At 49.4% G+C, this 16,138-nt stretch overlaps 4 protein-coding genes across 4 annotated transcripts; 2 read left to right on the forward strand and 2 right to left on the reverse strand.

The window, feature by feature from the left end:
- Window positions 1-1,062: 1,062 nt before the first annotated feature.
- On the forward strand, window positions 1,063-2,776 carry ATNIH1004_000459 (uncharacterized protein; the record flags this gene model as incomplete). The annotated part of the gene is made up of 4 exons (XM_033565173.1): window positions 1,063-1,807; window positions 1,871-2,296; window positions 2,438-2,556; window positions 2,636-2,776. The coding sequence occupies 4 exons, from the start codon at window positions 1,063-1,065 to the stop codon at window positions 2,774-2,776; spliced, it is 1,431 nt and encodes a 476-aa protein (XP_033430930.1).
- Window positions 2,777-7,389: 4,613 nt separating this feature from the next.
- ATNIH1004_000460 (putative choline transport protein) lies at window positions 7,390-9,164 on the reverse strand (the record flags this gene model as incomplete). Its single annotated transcript, XM_033565174.1, has 5 exons — window positions 7,390-8,146; window positions 8,193-8,685; window positions 8,740-8,819; window positions 8,883-8,929; window positions 8,979-9,164. 5 exons carry the CDS (start codon window positions 9,162-9,164, stop codon window positions 7,390-7,392), a joined length of 1,563 nt encoding a protein of 520 aa, XP_033430931.1.
- Window positions 9,165-10,289: 1,125 nt separating this feature from the next.
- Window positions 10,290-10,670, forward strand: ATNIH1004_000461 (uncharacterized protein; the record flags this gene model as incomplete). Its single annotated transcript, XM_033565175.1, has 1 exon — window positions 10,290-10,670. One exon carries the CDS (start codon window positions 10,290-10,292, stop codon window positions 10,668-10,670), a length of 381 nt encoding a protein of 126 aa, XP_033430932.1.
- A 928-nt stretch (window positions 10,671-11,598) lies between these two features.
- Window positions 11,599-14,385, reverse strand: HSP98 (ATP-dependent Clp protease ATP-binding subunit; the record flags this gene model as incomplete). The annotated part of the gene is made up of 1 exon (XM_033565176.1): window positions 11,599-14,385. The coding sequence occupies one exon, from the start codon at window positions 14,383-14,385 to the stop codon at window positions 11,599-11,601; it is 2,787 nt and encodes a 928-aa protein (XP_033430933.1).
- Window positions 14,386-16,138: the final 1,753 nt, after the last annotated feature.

Consider the following 16,138-nt stretch of genomic DNA (forward strand, 5'->3'; position numbering starts at 1 on the left):
GGACTTTTAAGTATAAATTTAGTTTAACATTCGACATTAGATGTCGTTCGGATATGACCATTCGGAAGAGTTTCAATGATCTAATCATAACCGCCCATTCCACTCCAAGTTCTCTTGTCACTAGACAGCTTCTTGAGGGGTCGTCATTTTCGTCGCCTTTTTCCACGGCGAAAGCATTGTGATAAGCTAGCAGGAGACGAGCGGTTAGGCTAGAGTTTCGAGAAACATTTTCGCTATTAAATAGTTATAGGGCGCAGCACTAGCGGCCATAAGGCACTCTAACGTCGATAGCACCAAGTAGAGATCAAAAATACATCGGAGGCAAAGCAGCGGGTCACAAGAACAAAGCACTATGCCAAGCACAGGCACGTAGTAAAACATTGATTAAAAACGTTAGGCAGACGGCCATCGAGGGAAATAAACAAAAAGAGAGTGATTTAGGAACTACTAGAACGAGCGGACTTCATTCAGTAGGCACTTAGTGAGAAAGTAGACGACAACTTATTACAGAACATCCATGTCAAATACTCCGTGACAGCCCGCATGTCGTTGTGCCAAGTCACTCCTAACCCCGGCCCGCCAACAACTACTCCGTAAGCATCAGCCCTATCATGCCTGGACACCCTTTGTGACCACCTCGCCAAAAAGCCGGCTATATGTCGAAACGATGGCTATCTAGGGGAGAGGCTTACATATTACTGTCGTCATCCAGTCTTAAACCTGCTCTTTCCTCCCAAATAACACTACCCATGACTAGCTGGTCTTAATGTCGAGCGAGCGGCTATGGATATCCAATCTATTTCCGGGATCGCCGAGGGGATTGGCCCCCAAATTGCACGACCCCTGCAGGTGTGAGGCAGATACAAGGCTGACTCCATGACTTGCTTAGTCAAAATTCGAACAGAACTTCAAACGCGTGGGTGCCTTGCACGTGTCCCAAGAAGATCCGAATGAGGGCCAGTTTCCCCTGGCTCACTGTTATGGTAGCCTTCCAACCTATTTCATGCAGCAACCCTTTGTCCTGTACTAAAATACTCAAGCATTCTCTTCCATTAAACAAAAATGGAGTACTCTCCCATCGACCCAAAGACTTACGGGGTGACTATAGTCTCTCCACAACCTCCTTCTGCACACCATCGTGGTGAGCAGGGAAGTAAAACACCATCACAACACAGGCAGAAGCAAGCCAAGCCGGCCAACAACCAAACAGGCTCTTCTACTACTTCCGACCTTCTGAATCCAACAGATCCCGAAATCGAGCGCAGCAGAGACATCCCAAACAACAGCACCCGAGATGCGAGATTATCACCCCAAATAATGGCGCCGAATCCTGCACCAGCAGCGCAATCCCCAATCAGACCATCCGCGTCACAGCCCAAAAGAGCCAGGAAGACGACAGCTTCAAACGCCGAGGCCCAGACAAAGCGTCGAAGACAAAATATTGCCCGTTTTATGGGGCGAGAGGATGACTCTATCGGCACTGATGAGGAACGCGAGTATTGGAATGGAGTTTGGCAGTGCATAGATGCAGAAGAAGCACGTCGGAGGGCACTTTCACCAGAGGAAAGACGGCGAGAAGATATCAGAAAAGAGGCTCAAGTATTCAGGAACTACCTAAGGCCACGATTCGAACCTTATTCACGCAATGTGGAAATTTTGTCGCACTATCCTATCTTCATGCTCCAGGAGGCACCGCCCTCTAACAATGGAGCGAAGTGTCAACTTGGCAGTTGCACGGATAGAATCCTTCCCGGTGAATACAGAATTGCCGTGACCCCAGGAAACCATAATTATTACAGAAATCCAGGTAACCGCACATCAATGCAATAATGCCGTTCCCCTTTCTTTTTAACATGGGATTACCATATAGATTATTATCATGTCAAATGCCTCGAAGAGCTTCTTGACCTGTCATCACCTCACTACCTAGCGCGGTTCGAATATGATAGAACCAGGTATATCCCCGACCACGGGGCACAGTGTATTCTAGAGGAGTATATTCAGAGGTGGAAGGTCCGAATCGGCCTTCTTGGTAATCATATGCGGTCTGCTTCCGATCCAGTATCCAACCCACCCGACTCGAAGGGCGGTGACACTTCGACCATCATCCGGGAGGATAAAACCATTACAAAGCGGTCCGACGACAGTGGTCAAGAGACTGATATAGCTGGGCTAACAGCGACAACCCACCAAACTGAAATGGTCGAAGGAGACGAGTGGCGCAAAGCAGACGATATTTGGGAGAAGAGAAGAGAACAAACAACACGGCGTTTACAAGTGGAGCGCTCTCTTTCAAGTACGTCCTTCTCCACCCGCCCGGGTATCTAAATATTTTTTCTTTCTTCTATCCACTTCCTTCTTGCTCACTCCGATCTCGTTATTATGATAATATCAACTAACAAATATTGGATGCTAGACATTCTGACTACATCGCTAGAAGATGACAATCCTGCTGTTGAATGGAACATCACAAGCTATTTGCCCCTAGAGGAAGACCCGGAGTACAACGAACGCCACACACTCAGCGAAGCACTTGCTGAATGGAGTATAGACCGTGTAAGTGAGCTTTCATCGAATGTTTCTTGCTGTCATACCACCCGAGATTTACTGAGAACCTTCTCTTCTCAATCCGCAGCGGCTCGCGACGGAAGATATTGATAGACTAAACGAGAAAGGCCTCAGAGCTCGCGAAGAGTTAGGGGAAGAGAGAGTCAAGAAGATCAAAAGATATGCTGTTGTGCATATGCCAACCTGTCATGGCTTATTTCTCTCGTGAATAAGTAGTTTACTCCTCAAAAGCTCCTCAAGTCATAGGCGCTGTTGGGATATCTTCTTTGAATTAAGTGGGTGTACTGTACTTCCAATTAGCTGTTCCACTGTTTGTACGATCTTTTCTCCTAGTGTGAAATCCACCTAAAGCTCATCAGCTTCGAGAGTTCAGGTGGTTCCCTCATTCTGGTATTGCTCCATCAACCATGTATTGTGCCTATTTGCGTCCGTGGTAGAGTATAGGATTATGACCTCCGGAGTATTGGGTACGTGTAGTCAATTCTTCGAGCAGCGGGCTAATTTCGATATCGCCTAAGCAACTCAGGCATGCTACTTTATTGGTTATACTTGTCAGGCGCTTATGCTGGGTCTTCAAGTACGTATATGAGCAAATATAAAGGTCTGGGTAGATTTGGAGGCCGCAGTTCGAACAAGATGGTAGAGACTAAACAGCTCCTTTCACTGCCAAACCAACACATTTCGGATTGTCCTGTCCATCTGAATCCGGGTAATCCTTGTGTCGAGGTACAACATCCTCCAAAGTCTTTGTGATCGGTGTCGGATAGTATCCGCTCTATCTTCGTTAGATTCCATCATTGTGCCTGCAAAAGCTGCCACTTACCAGCTCTGGCATAGACGGAAGCCACTCTTCCGTTGGAGATGAATTAAAAATATACCGTTGGCCGGTTCTTTTGACCCGTATCATCACGAATACATCGGATTCGCACTCGATACTGCACTGGGCGGCTTTTCTGAGCAATGTCTTCTTAAGTTTACTTCTCTGTTGGGTCTTGGCCTTAGGACTATCCGATCAATTCAATTCAATTCAATTCAAAGTTCTATTAACCTGTTGCAGCCCAACTTTGAAGCGTTTAGCTATGCAGGCGCTTCACCAATGGAGCAAGAACTCGAGGTCCTTCAACGCCATAAATATAAACCCATAAGCCCACATAAGAAAGATAGTCCGCGAATGCAGGTATACACAAAGGAAGTGCGCTAAGCCAATCCTTATTGTTTGCATCTGCATAATCACAGACGCGTACAGCTTTGGTAAGCCGCTGTAGAGCTTAACTGTAGACTTGTTCGGGGCCTTGATTAGCCGCTGTGTTGGCTTGGCTTGTTTTTCTGTCTCCCACTGCTTCTTCTAATATGTCTGGATATGTTGGCGCACCGCGCGCTTGGCTACAGCTGCTAGCCGTATAATTCCTCTACCGAATTGTTTGCCCATGTCAGCTGCAGTGTTCTTGGCGGCCTCGTCGGCAGCCTCGTTTCCGGGGACCCTGAAGTGTGCGGGGATCCACCGTATTGTGATCTCCGGGGCTAGATCCCGGAGGCGGAGTCGCCGTGCTTGGTTGGTTGTATATTACTTCCAGTTAGTATTGTCCCGAGGGACGTCCCGGGTTGTCCACGGCTTGGATCGCTGCCTGGCTGTCTGCAAAGACCGTGACGGCCGCGGCGCGTGTAGGGACTTTGGATAGAGCTATTCCCATGCCTGTTAGTTCTGCGGTGTATACAGTAGTGTTATTGTCGGTGCCTAAGTATTTTTATTATACTAGGCCACTGTTGCGGAAACTAACGGCCGAGGCACCTACGTGCCCGCTGTGGCCACTCCCGTCCGTGAAGGCAATAAAGTGCTCTGCAGAGCTGGTGCGGCAGAGTATCGTAACTGTTTATTACCTTCTTATGTAGTTTAATAATACATCGGATCGGGTCCTCCCACGGTGCTAAAACAAAGGCTTTCCGGGTCTCCCACTTTTCTGCAGTCTTGCGGTGCGCTGTTGGTGCAAGGACTGCATTTTTTGCCCACTTTAGTGCCTCTAGCAGTGTTTTACCACCGCGCGTTATCGCCTCCGTTGTCTGTCTAATCTTAAGCCTTCGGGACACGCAAACACTGGACCCGTTTGTATCCGAATGGCCGTTTCCTCGATAGTTTTTTGCATTTGCAGGCGAATCGGGAGCAGGTGGAGTTCTGCGTCCAGGGCCACTGCAGCAGTGCCTTTAAATGCTCCGCTGATAATAATTGCCGCGCGTTTTTGGATCTTGGTGAACTGGTCAATAATCTTGTTGAACTCTGGGCGGGTATGCGCCTGGTTGCTGGGCTATACCATACCGCCACTCTGTACAGGAGTTGGGGAATAACCACTGCGCGGTAGATCTTGCGCATTGCAGTCAGCGAGCCACCCCAGGTGGATCCTGAGATGCTCTTTAGTGTCTCCAGCAAGCTGTTGGCGCGTGCGAGCATCTTTTCGCGGTAGATATTAAACCTAAGGTGCTTGTCCAGCCACACGCCAAGATACTTTGCAGAATTGGGGCGCAGGATTAGTTCCGTGGAATAGTCAGGGGCATGTTGTCGTTTCCGCGCGGTTTAATAGGGACCTCCCAGATATTATTAGGTTCGAGGAAAACGCCGTATATTCCTTGATTTCTTCGTGCGGATTGCGGAAATAAATAAGCTCGAACTTGGCGGGGTCAAATTTAGACGCATGTTAATCTGCTCAGCGCTGGGCCTTAATTAGGACCTTTTCTAGAAGCTTTACATTCGTAGCGTAGGAGTCAGATTCCGCAATGGCTGCCATATTATTTACCCAGCCGAAGGCCTCCGTACAGCCGTCGGGTTCAGCTAGGAAACGGGTGCGCAGCAGGGGGTGATTGTAAAGGAGGTAAAGGATGGGTGAGATAGGGGATCCCTGCGGGATCCCGGTGCTGGTATCAAACAGGGTGCTTAGGAAGCCGGGTATTTAAATCCGTGTTTGTTGGTTGGTGAGAAAGGACCAGAGCCACAGCGCGAGGCGTCCCAGCCGCGCTTTCCAGAGATTCCAGATTAGCCGCAGGTGCGAGACATTATCGTACACGCCTGTGATATTAAGAAGGATCATGCTAAGTTATCTACCTTGTCCCCACGCTTGGTGGACCTGATCAAGGATCAGCTGAATAGCGTAATCAACTAAGATACCCTTGCGGCCACCGAGGTGGGTGTTTAGTAGTATACCATATTACTCCATGGCCCACGCGATCCTTGTGGCCATAACTAATAAGTAATTATATAACGATCTTGTCCATACGAAGATAGCAGGGCTGGCCCAGGGTAGTACAAAGTTAATGCTATATGGGGGAACAGAGACATTGGAAACATAAAAACTTACCTACTATGGTAGAAGCACGATTATGCCATGTATATCTCCATGGTTAGCAAAGCAAAGGTTCCCCGTAAATCAGGTAGGAGTTTACGGATGCTCCACCAGTTTTTTCAAGTCAATAGGGTGATGATTCAGTGGGACGGTCGAAAAAATGACCAACAGTGGCTATTGAGTGCAGTTGCTCGGAGAGCACAATACATCTCCAGTAAAGCTCTTTACCTGAGCTAAAACACTGGAAGTATCTGCAAATCCGTTAGGTAATGAATTTTCATGCCTCAATCGATCGGTCAATACATTGTTTAATAGATTTTCTAAAACCTTTCAGATTGCATCTCTCATATATAGTACTCTCATCCATTTGGCCAGATGCTAGGTGCTCCATTGTGTTCTGGGCCCTAGACTCAAGGACATTTAATAGGTAGGACGGAACAATATTTACAGCTAGTAGGTCACAAACAGCCAAAAAAACACATTCCTTATATTGTGTATTCCACTACTTGACTGAATCGTTGTCTATAGATCCTGGGGTTCATGAAGGCAGGCAACCGGACAGTAATTACAAGACAGTCTCCACTTTACAAGTACATACAATATCTCCGAGTGGACCGACCAATAGCTAGTTCATAACTCTATATTTATGGGGCTGGTCCCACATTCGATTTAACTTTATAATTAATATCCCGCTAATTTTGGTGCAGAGACAGTTTTTGAGGTTTCTGTTGGCAAAGATTCAATCAATCCATTGAGTAACACCCTCTCTTTGGGTTAAATTAGAGCATATTGACAGGCAGAACCAGCTTACGACTTCGGGATTCAACTGTTCTTAGAAGTTCTATTTCAGTTGAGGCAATAATAGCAGTGAGACGACTGTGTGCAATTAGTTAGCCCTGTATTGCTTTGATAGTATTATGGCGCTCAGAATACCATCTTAGGAGCAGTAAGTTTGCCTGATGTTATTCCACATGCATCTGAAAAGTCCTAATCACGAGATGCCCTACTGGTTTTATTGAAATATTGTATATCCCTCTCGTCATATTTATGCAGTCTCTGCATCAGTATGTACTCCTATATTTAGAGACGTTCCTGAGCAGGGTATATGTTCCCTACAATAGAGGAAGAATATAGATCGATTTGAAAAAACAAGGTTGTAACGCTTCTGGATATACCCAATATTGATGTTCAGGACTAAGAAATAAATATTGGAGTAGAATGTCCTAGGAGACAGGTTTGTAGAAAATGAAGCTTACTTATAGCGGTATAGGCATGGTATCACCGAGAGATGCAGGGCTATGAATTCCGGACTAGTACAGTGCAGGCTGTTCTCATTAACAATATTATATGTTTCTATTATATTATTCTGGTTGATATCGACATATGTATACCGAGTGCACCCGCATATTATGTAAAATCCAAGCCATACATGTTTATATCCCCTCACTTTTTATATTCTCTGTCATTATGTGCAGTTGAATCAAGTACAACCCTATTTTGCATCGTCCATCAACACTTTATCTGTTAATGGAACAAACTTCGGCCCTTCGTAGGACCGCATGCGGAACAGCCACCACAAGGCCACGGAGATCGACAACCCGCCCGTCATCAGACTGGCGTAGTTCATGGAGGCTGCATCCGTGGGCAGGGTGGCCGGAAAGCAGAAAATTATCACAAAGGCAAGGATATAAATAAAGCTCAGGATATTGACGATGTAGCCGACGGGTCCCATCCAAAAGTACCCCGGCGTGAACGAAGACCGACGAGTCAGAATATGCGGGAGGATGGCGGCACAGTAGGAGAGGCTGGAGAGCTGCACAAAGCAGCCGATGAAGGCGTTGAAAGCGGTGGTTGATCCGACGTAGATGCAGGCCAGAATGGTGATCAGCACGCCGCACACCAACGTGGCGTTGAACGGGTTGTGCATGCGGGGGTTGATCTGAGACAGCCAGCCACAGAACGGGGTTGCTCTGTCGCGGGACATAGTCCAGAGAGTCCGACCCGCCGTGATATAGCATCCAGCGCAGGTGATGACCGTGGGCAAGAAAACTACAATCAATAACCCCAGAGATCCCGCACTTGAGCCCGTGGCCTGGCGGTAGATCTCGGCAAGGGGGAATGTGTATTTACTGTTCAGGACCGCGTCAAGATCGATGATTGCATAGAAGACAGCAATCATATAGAGGGACCCCGTGATAAAGCCGATACTCATTTGAGCCAGGACCGCTTTGGGGATATTTCGACTCGGTCTACAGTCGTTAGACTTAACGAGCTGGCAAGGTAGTCTGAACCTACCTAGGGATTTCCTCTGCCAGATGCGTCGAGCAGTCTGGCGTGCCCACACTGTAAGCTCCATTGAGCATCCCCGCGGCAAACACAAAGCCATTGCTCGAGTATCCGGTCTGGTTTTTCCATGTGCCCCAGACGTCGGCACCAGAAGCGTATCCTGTGCCATTGACATGGGGCATGACGGCGCAGACAATGATCGTGATCAGCACGCCAGCCAGAATGAAGAACATGCCCATATTGCCGATATGGGGGAGGAGGCGGTTAAAAAAAAGCACGATGCAGCAGCACAGCCAGGTGCAGATGATGAAGCTCACAAACACGTGCCAAGATTGTGTTTGAAAGCCCGGATGCATCAAAGCGTACATGGAGACGGTCTGTTGGCCCAGGATGGCCGACATGGAGGCAGCTCCTAGGATCCAGGCGAGACAGTTCCAGAAACCGGCGAAAAAGCCACACACACGGCCATATTTCCCCGCAGTGATCGAGGCCCAGTGGTAGACTAGACTGACATTAGCTTTACTGGACAGTGGCGCTTCGATAGAGTGACACGCACCACCACTAGCAGAAGGCATTCCGGATGCCAGCTCAGCAATTGATGCAGCAACTAGCCAGTAACAGACCGAAACCGCTATGCTAGATGTCGTTAGCATCCATGTATGAAATGGGCCGATGCAAGATCCGTAGTATGTATCATACAATTCATAAATGACCCCTGATGGACCCCCATTACTCAACGCAGTCACCTACGTCTTGGTCAGCACAGGTCCTCATACTCTTTTCTTGAGAACGTACCACGCTGCCTCCCTGAGCAATCCATGTGTTTCCCGTCGTCACTGCGACGGCACAGATGCTGAGGAGACTGAAGTTCCGTTCGAGTTCCTGGCGATGGCCGGATGCATTGACGAGTTCGACCGAAACCCGATCTTCGGTGGAAGGCTCGATGGGCTCTACCTTTTCTGGGGCTTCTGTCGGTGCCATCTGAATCCGAGCGAGATCAAAGAAGAGACAAGGGGAGGGACGTTTCGAACAATATTCTATACGGTGAGATGAAAGTGTGGGAAGGAGTAGTACAGTACTAGAAGTGATACTATAGCTTTAAGAAGCAGAGATGACGAGACGAGCTAGTAAAATCAGCCGAGAATTACGTCCATCTTCGGATGAGGAGGAGGTACCTGTGGATGGCACCGTTGATGACCTTTCCTCCCTTGCAGACTGTGGCACAGACCTCTGACCTTGCCTGCATTGAACCTCAGCGTAACAATCCCTAGAGGTGGTGGGGGCCACAGAGGGCCATGGGCGACTAGGATGTTCGCCACACCAATCACTAGCGGTCATGGCCCTCTTACTGCTCTGTCGGGGTCTACGAGTGCGCTGACTGGCCAGACGAAGCTATCCCAACCGGCAAAGAGCAGGGAGAGGTGGAGAAGCCGTTACCGAAAGGGGGAGCTTCAGTAGAATCCGCCTTATCATCGTGAGCCTGTGAGGGACTGATACGGGTGGAACCCGAAGCTTGTTAGGATACTGGGAAGAAGGTAACCGTATTGGTATGACGGTATGGCATCCATTGAACACTGTGCCTAAGGATACTAATCCTTTGCTGGTGTGACAGGGTGGCAGTTTCGACGAACTAGAATTAGTCGGATATGCAACTAAGTTACAGAGAAATCTTAGGTCAACTTTTTTTTTTTCTGGATTCTCCCTCGAGATCCCCCATCATGAGCGGACGGACCTACGGCTCCTGTTTATGCGTTGAGTCCCTTATATTTTATCTCCGGGAAGATGTCTGTTTGTCGCGTTCCCCCCGCTGCGTACGACACTCGGCTCACTGTCTCTCTAGTATTGTCTACGACAAAGGAAATGAGTCGATTATCTCACCGTCTACCTTGCTCTGGGGTTCATTGCCGTGGAATTGTCGCTGTTCCTCTGCCGACCGCTGTCGAACTACTGGGCGGCTCCAACACCGAACTCACAATGCTCCGCCAATGAATACTATGAAATCCTCCAGGGCTGCATATCTCTTATCTCCGCCGATATCTTCGTGCTGCTGATCGAACTCCCACTCCTGGTACAGGTGCGACACGGCTTAGGCAGGAGGTGATCCTGATGGCCATCTTCGGGATGGGCATCTTCGTCATCGTCGCCCCCATCCTGCACAAAATCTACTGCCTCGTGCCGTCCCTGATCTCCTACGTCTACATGAACTGCTATTTCCGCGAAGTGACGGAGGCCGTGCTGGTGATCAACCTGCCAATCCCCTGGCCCCTCCTGCGCGACGTACTGCCCGCCCTCAAGATCTGGACTGACTGGTCGGAAGGAGCGCCGAAGCAGTACCAATCCAACCTCGGGAAGACCAGAGCGCCTGTCTCGACGTTCCCGGCCGAGCCTTCCACAGCCGAGAGAATTCCATCTGCACGACTACACGGACAGCGGTATCTCCAAGCCGCAGAATGTGATGTCGGATTCCACTCTGGATCCGGTGAATGATCAGAAAAGAGATGACGGTCACGGTGGAGCGTGGGATGAGACCGCCTGATTGGATATGATCAATTTACCCTAGTACTCTTACCAAAACTCTTCTATTAATATTTTTATTATGTACATGGAGAAGTGAAAATCCTATCCGTATATATTCTCATAGTACAATATAAAGCCTGACAAGTGGACAAGATTCGCTTCGGTGAGAATCCTTATTATCTTAGCATCTTCTACGAGCAACTTAAAAGGTTGATATGAATAGTAATCTCCGGGTGCAAGCCGAATGGAGATAAGGAGGAGATATTCCATGGCCACCACGATTACGATGAGATCGTCGATATGCATACGTATGTACTAGAGATCTACATCTGAGTCTACCGTGTCACTAGACGCTAAGAGATAAGTGCATGGAAAGAAAGGAGTACTCCGTAGAGTCCTATTCCATCCAGGCTATTACAAATATTCCTGAAGTTTGGCTTCAATGATTCCATTCTACGGATCAATTGAATACCGAACAATTTAAGTTAAACACCACCTGTTGATCGGAAGAGATAGATAATCCGGTTATTCATCTACATACTCGAGCTGTATATTCTAGCTATTTCCTAGAACTGGAGTTAATTTAACGTATTTGACAGGATTCTACTGTCTTATGCTAGTTACAGATATGAACACTAAATGGCTCTGGAGTTTGTCAGAGGGGAATTGTCCAATGGTTTCATAAAATAAGAAACAGATATTCACGCTAATTATAATATATCTAGCTAGTTTAATTTTAGTGTAGATCGATGGCCAAAGTAGATGGGGCGTCTGAAGCTATTCTCAACAGCTGACTGTACATAAATGCAAGCTAAATCAATAGGACAACAAAGAACTCCCAATTTCAAAACGCCAAATCGTACCATCATCAATCATCCAGTAATGAATCACTTTTGATTTATTCATACAAATCCATACCGCCACTGCCGTCTTCCATCTCCGCTAATGCGTCGTCATCTTCATCCATCATGTCTTGGTCTTCATCGACGGCAATCTCATGGTTCGGCAGGACGTCGATGCGACCATCGCGCATCACCACGCGAGCCACCTCGCCGTCGACAATACTGCCCCGTAGGATAAGTATGGCCAGACGGTTGAGCACCTCGCGTTCGATGATCCGGGCCAGCGGACGAGCGCCGTACGCGGGTGAGTACCCTGACTCGCCGAGGTAGTCTTTGACTTCTTCGCTGCATTCGATGGTGACGTTGCGGCCGTTTTGTTCCAGACGACGCTGGATTTCGCCGAGACGCAGATCGACGATCTTGCGGATTTCGCGCTTGGTGAGTCGGTTGAAGATGACGATGCTGGAGATCCGGTTGAGGAACTCCGGCAGGAAGTAGTCGCGCAGGGCACGCATAATCAGCTCGCGCGTCTGTGTGTCGATACGCCCGTCCTTAGTGGTCGGGCGGGACAGATACTCGGCACCCAGGTTTGAGGTCATGACCACGATGCAGTTCCGAGCATCGACGACCCTGCCTTGTCCGTCGGTAATACGGCCGTCGTCCATGAGCTGGAGGAGGACGGTGAGCACTTCCTTGGCCGCCTTCTCGACTTCGTCGAACAGGAGGATGGAGAAGGGGCGCCGCCGGAGGCTTTCAGTGAGTTGGCCTCCGGCATCGTGTCCGACGTACCCTGGGGGAGCACCGATCATTCGGCTTAGCGAGTGTCGTTCCTGATATTCGGACATGTCGAATCGGATCATCGCCTTAGGGTCGTCGAAAAGGAACTCCGCCAGGGCCTTGGTCAACAAGGTCTTGCCCGTTCCTGACGGTCCGCAGAAGAGGAAGCTTGGAGGCGAGTTGGGGTTGCTGAGGCCAGACCGTTGAAGCCGGATGGCGTTGGATACCGACGTCACAGCTTCCTTCTGCCCCACCACAACCTTGCCCAGGTCCTTTTCCATCTTCAACAGTTTGTCCTTCTCGGTGGTCTTGAGTCGGGTCACAGGAATTCCGGTCCATCTGGCAACGATCTCATTGATCTGGTCGGGTCCGACTGAGTCGGCAAGCAAGGCCTCCCCAGCGTCGCCTGCACGAGCGCGATTTTCGGCGTCCGCCCGCGCCCGATCCTCCTCGAGTCTCTCGATGAGGTTCTTGGTCTCTGGGATGGCATAGTACTCCAAGTCGGCCGCTGTCTGCGTATCGCCAGAACGCTCGGCTTCGTCTCGCTTGATCTTGAGGGAATCGAGCTTGATCTTAGCATCTTGGATAGACTTGCTGCGCTGCTTCTCGTTTTCGTACTTCTCGCGCATGGGTCGTAGTTCCTCCGCCACATTGGCCGCTTCCTGCTTGGCAGCCTCCAAGCGGGCTTTAGACGCCTCATCGGTCTCGCGTTCAAGCGCATGGATTTCAATCTGGAGTTGGCGGTGCTTTCTCTCGAGGTTATCCAGTGCCTCTGGTTCGGATTCCCGAGTCACTCGCACGGCCGCCGCGGCCTCATCGATCAGATCAACGGCCGAATCGGGAAGTCGTCGGGCCGTCAGATACCGCGCTGCTAGAGTAGCCGCGGAGACAATGGCACCATCGAGGATATTGACGTTGTGGTGTACCTCATACCTCTCCTTCAAGCCACGAAGGATGGAAATAGTCTCGTTAACGGAAGGCTCCTTGACTAAGACCTGTTGGAATCGTCTTTCGAAGGCCTGGTCTTTCTCGATGTACTTGCGGTATTCGCCCAGCGTGGTAGCGCCGATACAATGCAACTGACCGCGAGCGAGCATGGGTTTGAGCAGATTAGCGGCATCCATGCCACCTTCGCCACTAGATCCTGCCCCCATGAGAAGGTGGATCTCATCGACGAACAGCACAATAGTATCTCGGGACTCTTCGATCTCCTTGAGAACACCCTTCATTCGCTCTTCGAATTCACCGCGGTACTTGCTTCCCGCGACTAGCGATCCGACATCCAGGGAAAGCAACTTGCACTGGGCGAGGTTCGCCGGCACATCGGCATTGACGATCCGACGAGCCAATCCCTCCACGATTGTGGTCTTTCCAACACCCGGCTCGCCGATGAGCACGGGGTTGTTCTTCGTCCGACGGCTCAGGATCCGGATGACCCGACGGATTTCCTCCTCACGACCAATGACGGGGTCGACCTTACCCTCGCGAGCCAGCGAGGTCATATCAATGGTAAACTTCTTGAGGTTTTCGTTTTCAGTCTCCGAATCCGCCGTCTTGGAGTCCACACGCTTGGACCCCCGAATCTGCTGTACTGCGCTATCGATGAGTTTGACATTCGGAATATTGGAATCTGCCAGCGCCCGCTGGACCTGCGAATCCTGGGCAATAGCTAAAATCAGGTGGTCAATGGCCACGAAACTGTCTTTCTGTGTCTTGGACAAGTCGGTGGCGGCACGGACGACCTTGGCAAGCGCCGGCGAGATGCTAACGGTCTCGGGGGGCGGGTCCTGACTGGGCAAACGGACGAGCATCTTCATGAGTGCTCGGTCCAATAGCTGAGGGTCGCCATGAGCGCGTTCGACGACCTGACGGAAGAGGGGAGCGGAAGCGGAATCGTGAGAAGGGTGGGAGGGGGCTTCCTGGTCTTTCGACTCATCCGGAGCGGGATTGAGAAGCGCCACTGCAAGATGAAGGGGAAGAATTTGAAGGTGCGAATATTGTTCGGCTAAAGTGTTGGAATCCAGTAAGGCCTTGTTGGCCCTATCTGTGAATTGAGCCCCGTTCATGGTAGAAAAGTAGGCTCTGTAGCGGTACGTGAGAGGGAAGGATAATGCGGATGGAGAGGTGAAGGATGGAGAATTCAGAAGTCAAGTAAAGACCACAAGTGGTCACAGTTCAATATTAGTTCGCTAGTGTCAGATCCGAATCACGATGCCCCGTTCAGAAGACACCGGCTGGATAGATATAGCAGAAAACTGTTGGGCAGCGAGAAGTGCCATGACGACACGAGGGCCTTCCACCGCCTTCGAGAAGCATCCGCATTTTCTTGTGGCATGGCATCACGTGATATGACACTTGTGTTCGCGAGGCACAGTCTTCAATTCAACGGCCTCGGGCTAGCTGACTAACTATCTAGATGGGTGACTAGGATAGATCACGTGAATATACCGAATACGGTCTAACAACATGGAGATCGCACAATCGAGTAGGCAGGATACGGAGATATTGTCTGAAATGGTCGTGTTTCTGATCAATAGTACATATATATGGATATATCAGATTGAGGAAGAATGGGAGAGTCGATCATCTGCGGTGGGTGTGGAATGTAAATCACATGATCTTTTACTTGACCTTCTCGTCGATGTGTATGCCTTGTTGCCTGATTGCCTGAAGACGTGTGGATGGCCTCGTTATCTGGTGCCACACCGCCTGGGCCCAACCCCCACACAACAGCTCACAGACGATTTTAAGAATCAGAAGAAATTAATTGCACAATTGACAAATCGACCAGCTGCAGCCATCAACGGGCATCCGTGTCTAACATTGGTCTGTGGGCTCCGAACTAGCAGAGTAACAAGATTGACTGACTAACAGGGTAGTATCATTCCATTGTCCCTCCACGAACGAGAGAAAGCAGAATTCCGATGCACATGGCTGATTCGCCTGCATTGAATCTGGGCTGATCCCATGAACAGGTACTCCCACCATCACCATCACCATCGTCGTCTCCTCTCCGATCCTCCTCCAGGATATGGTCAGGCCAGCCCGTGCATGACGTCAAAGTGGAAACGGATAAACGTCCCGGTTGGATTTCTTACAATCAGGGATCTCCACCATTCAGTATCCTAAACCACCCACGCCTCTATTCCACTCCCTCTCAAAGCATGTGGCCATGGTTCAGGTACTGGAATCCACTTGGGTCATAGCCCAGACTCCTATGGCCAATGAGAAGTCTGAAATAGACCCTCAGAAGGATCCAAGGAGGAGAAGAGGGTGGTGACGGCCTGTAGATCCCAATCCTAGTCTTCATCGTGGATGGGGATGGCATGTACATCGTCGCCTCTTTAGAGGCTACAGCAGTTGCCCATTTGCCCACCGTGGGGTGTCCTGCTTTTGTTGACTGAGTTCTGCTGCACAAAGTCTCAGAGAAGGAAAAGGAGAGGGATTGGAGTGGTTCTGGACCAGTCAAACCCTCGTAGGACCTGCTTATCTCGGATCGTGCGAAACCACGGAGGAGCCTGCCATCAATCTAACGTTTGGGTTTTTTTTTTTTTTTTTTTTTTTTTTTTTTTTTGGTATCCCCCCTCATAAACACCTACCTTTTTTTTTTTTTTCCCTCTGACGTTGCTTTTCTCCTCGGCGTTTTAAACACTTGACCGACTTACTTCTGGGATGAGGGATTTTCTTTTCTTAAAATAAAATAAAATCCCTCAACTTCCTCAGCTGTTCCTGTCCCCTGTGAATTGATATTAATTCTTCTTGCAATATCTACTCCGGTAGATTCCAATTGATCGATCGATCGATTGAAGGACAACTAAG

This window comes from Aspergillus tanneri (genome assembly GCF_003426965.1).
Source record: "Aspergillus tanneri strain NIH1004 chromosome Unknown AapTan_2_pilon_pilon_pilon, whole genome shotgun sequence".
Classification (NCBI taxonomy): domain Eukaryota; kingdom Fungi; phylum Ascomycota; class Eurotiomycetes; order Eurotiales; family Aspergillaceae; genus Aspergillus; species Aspergillus tanneri.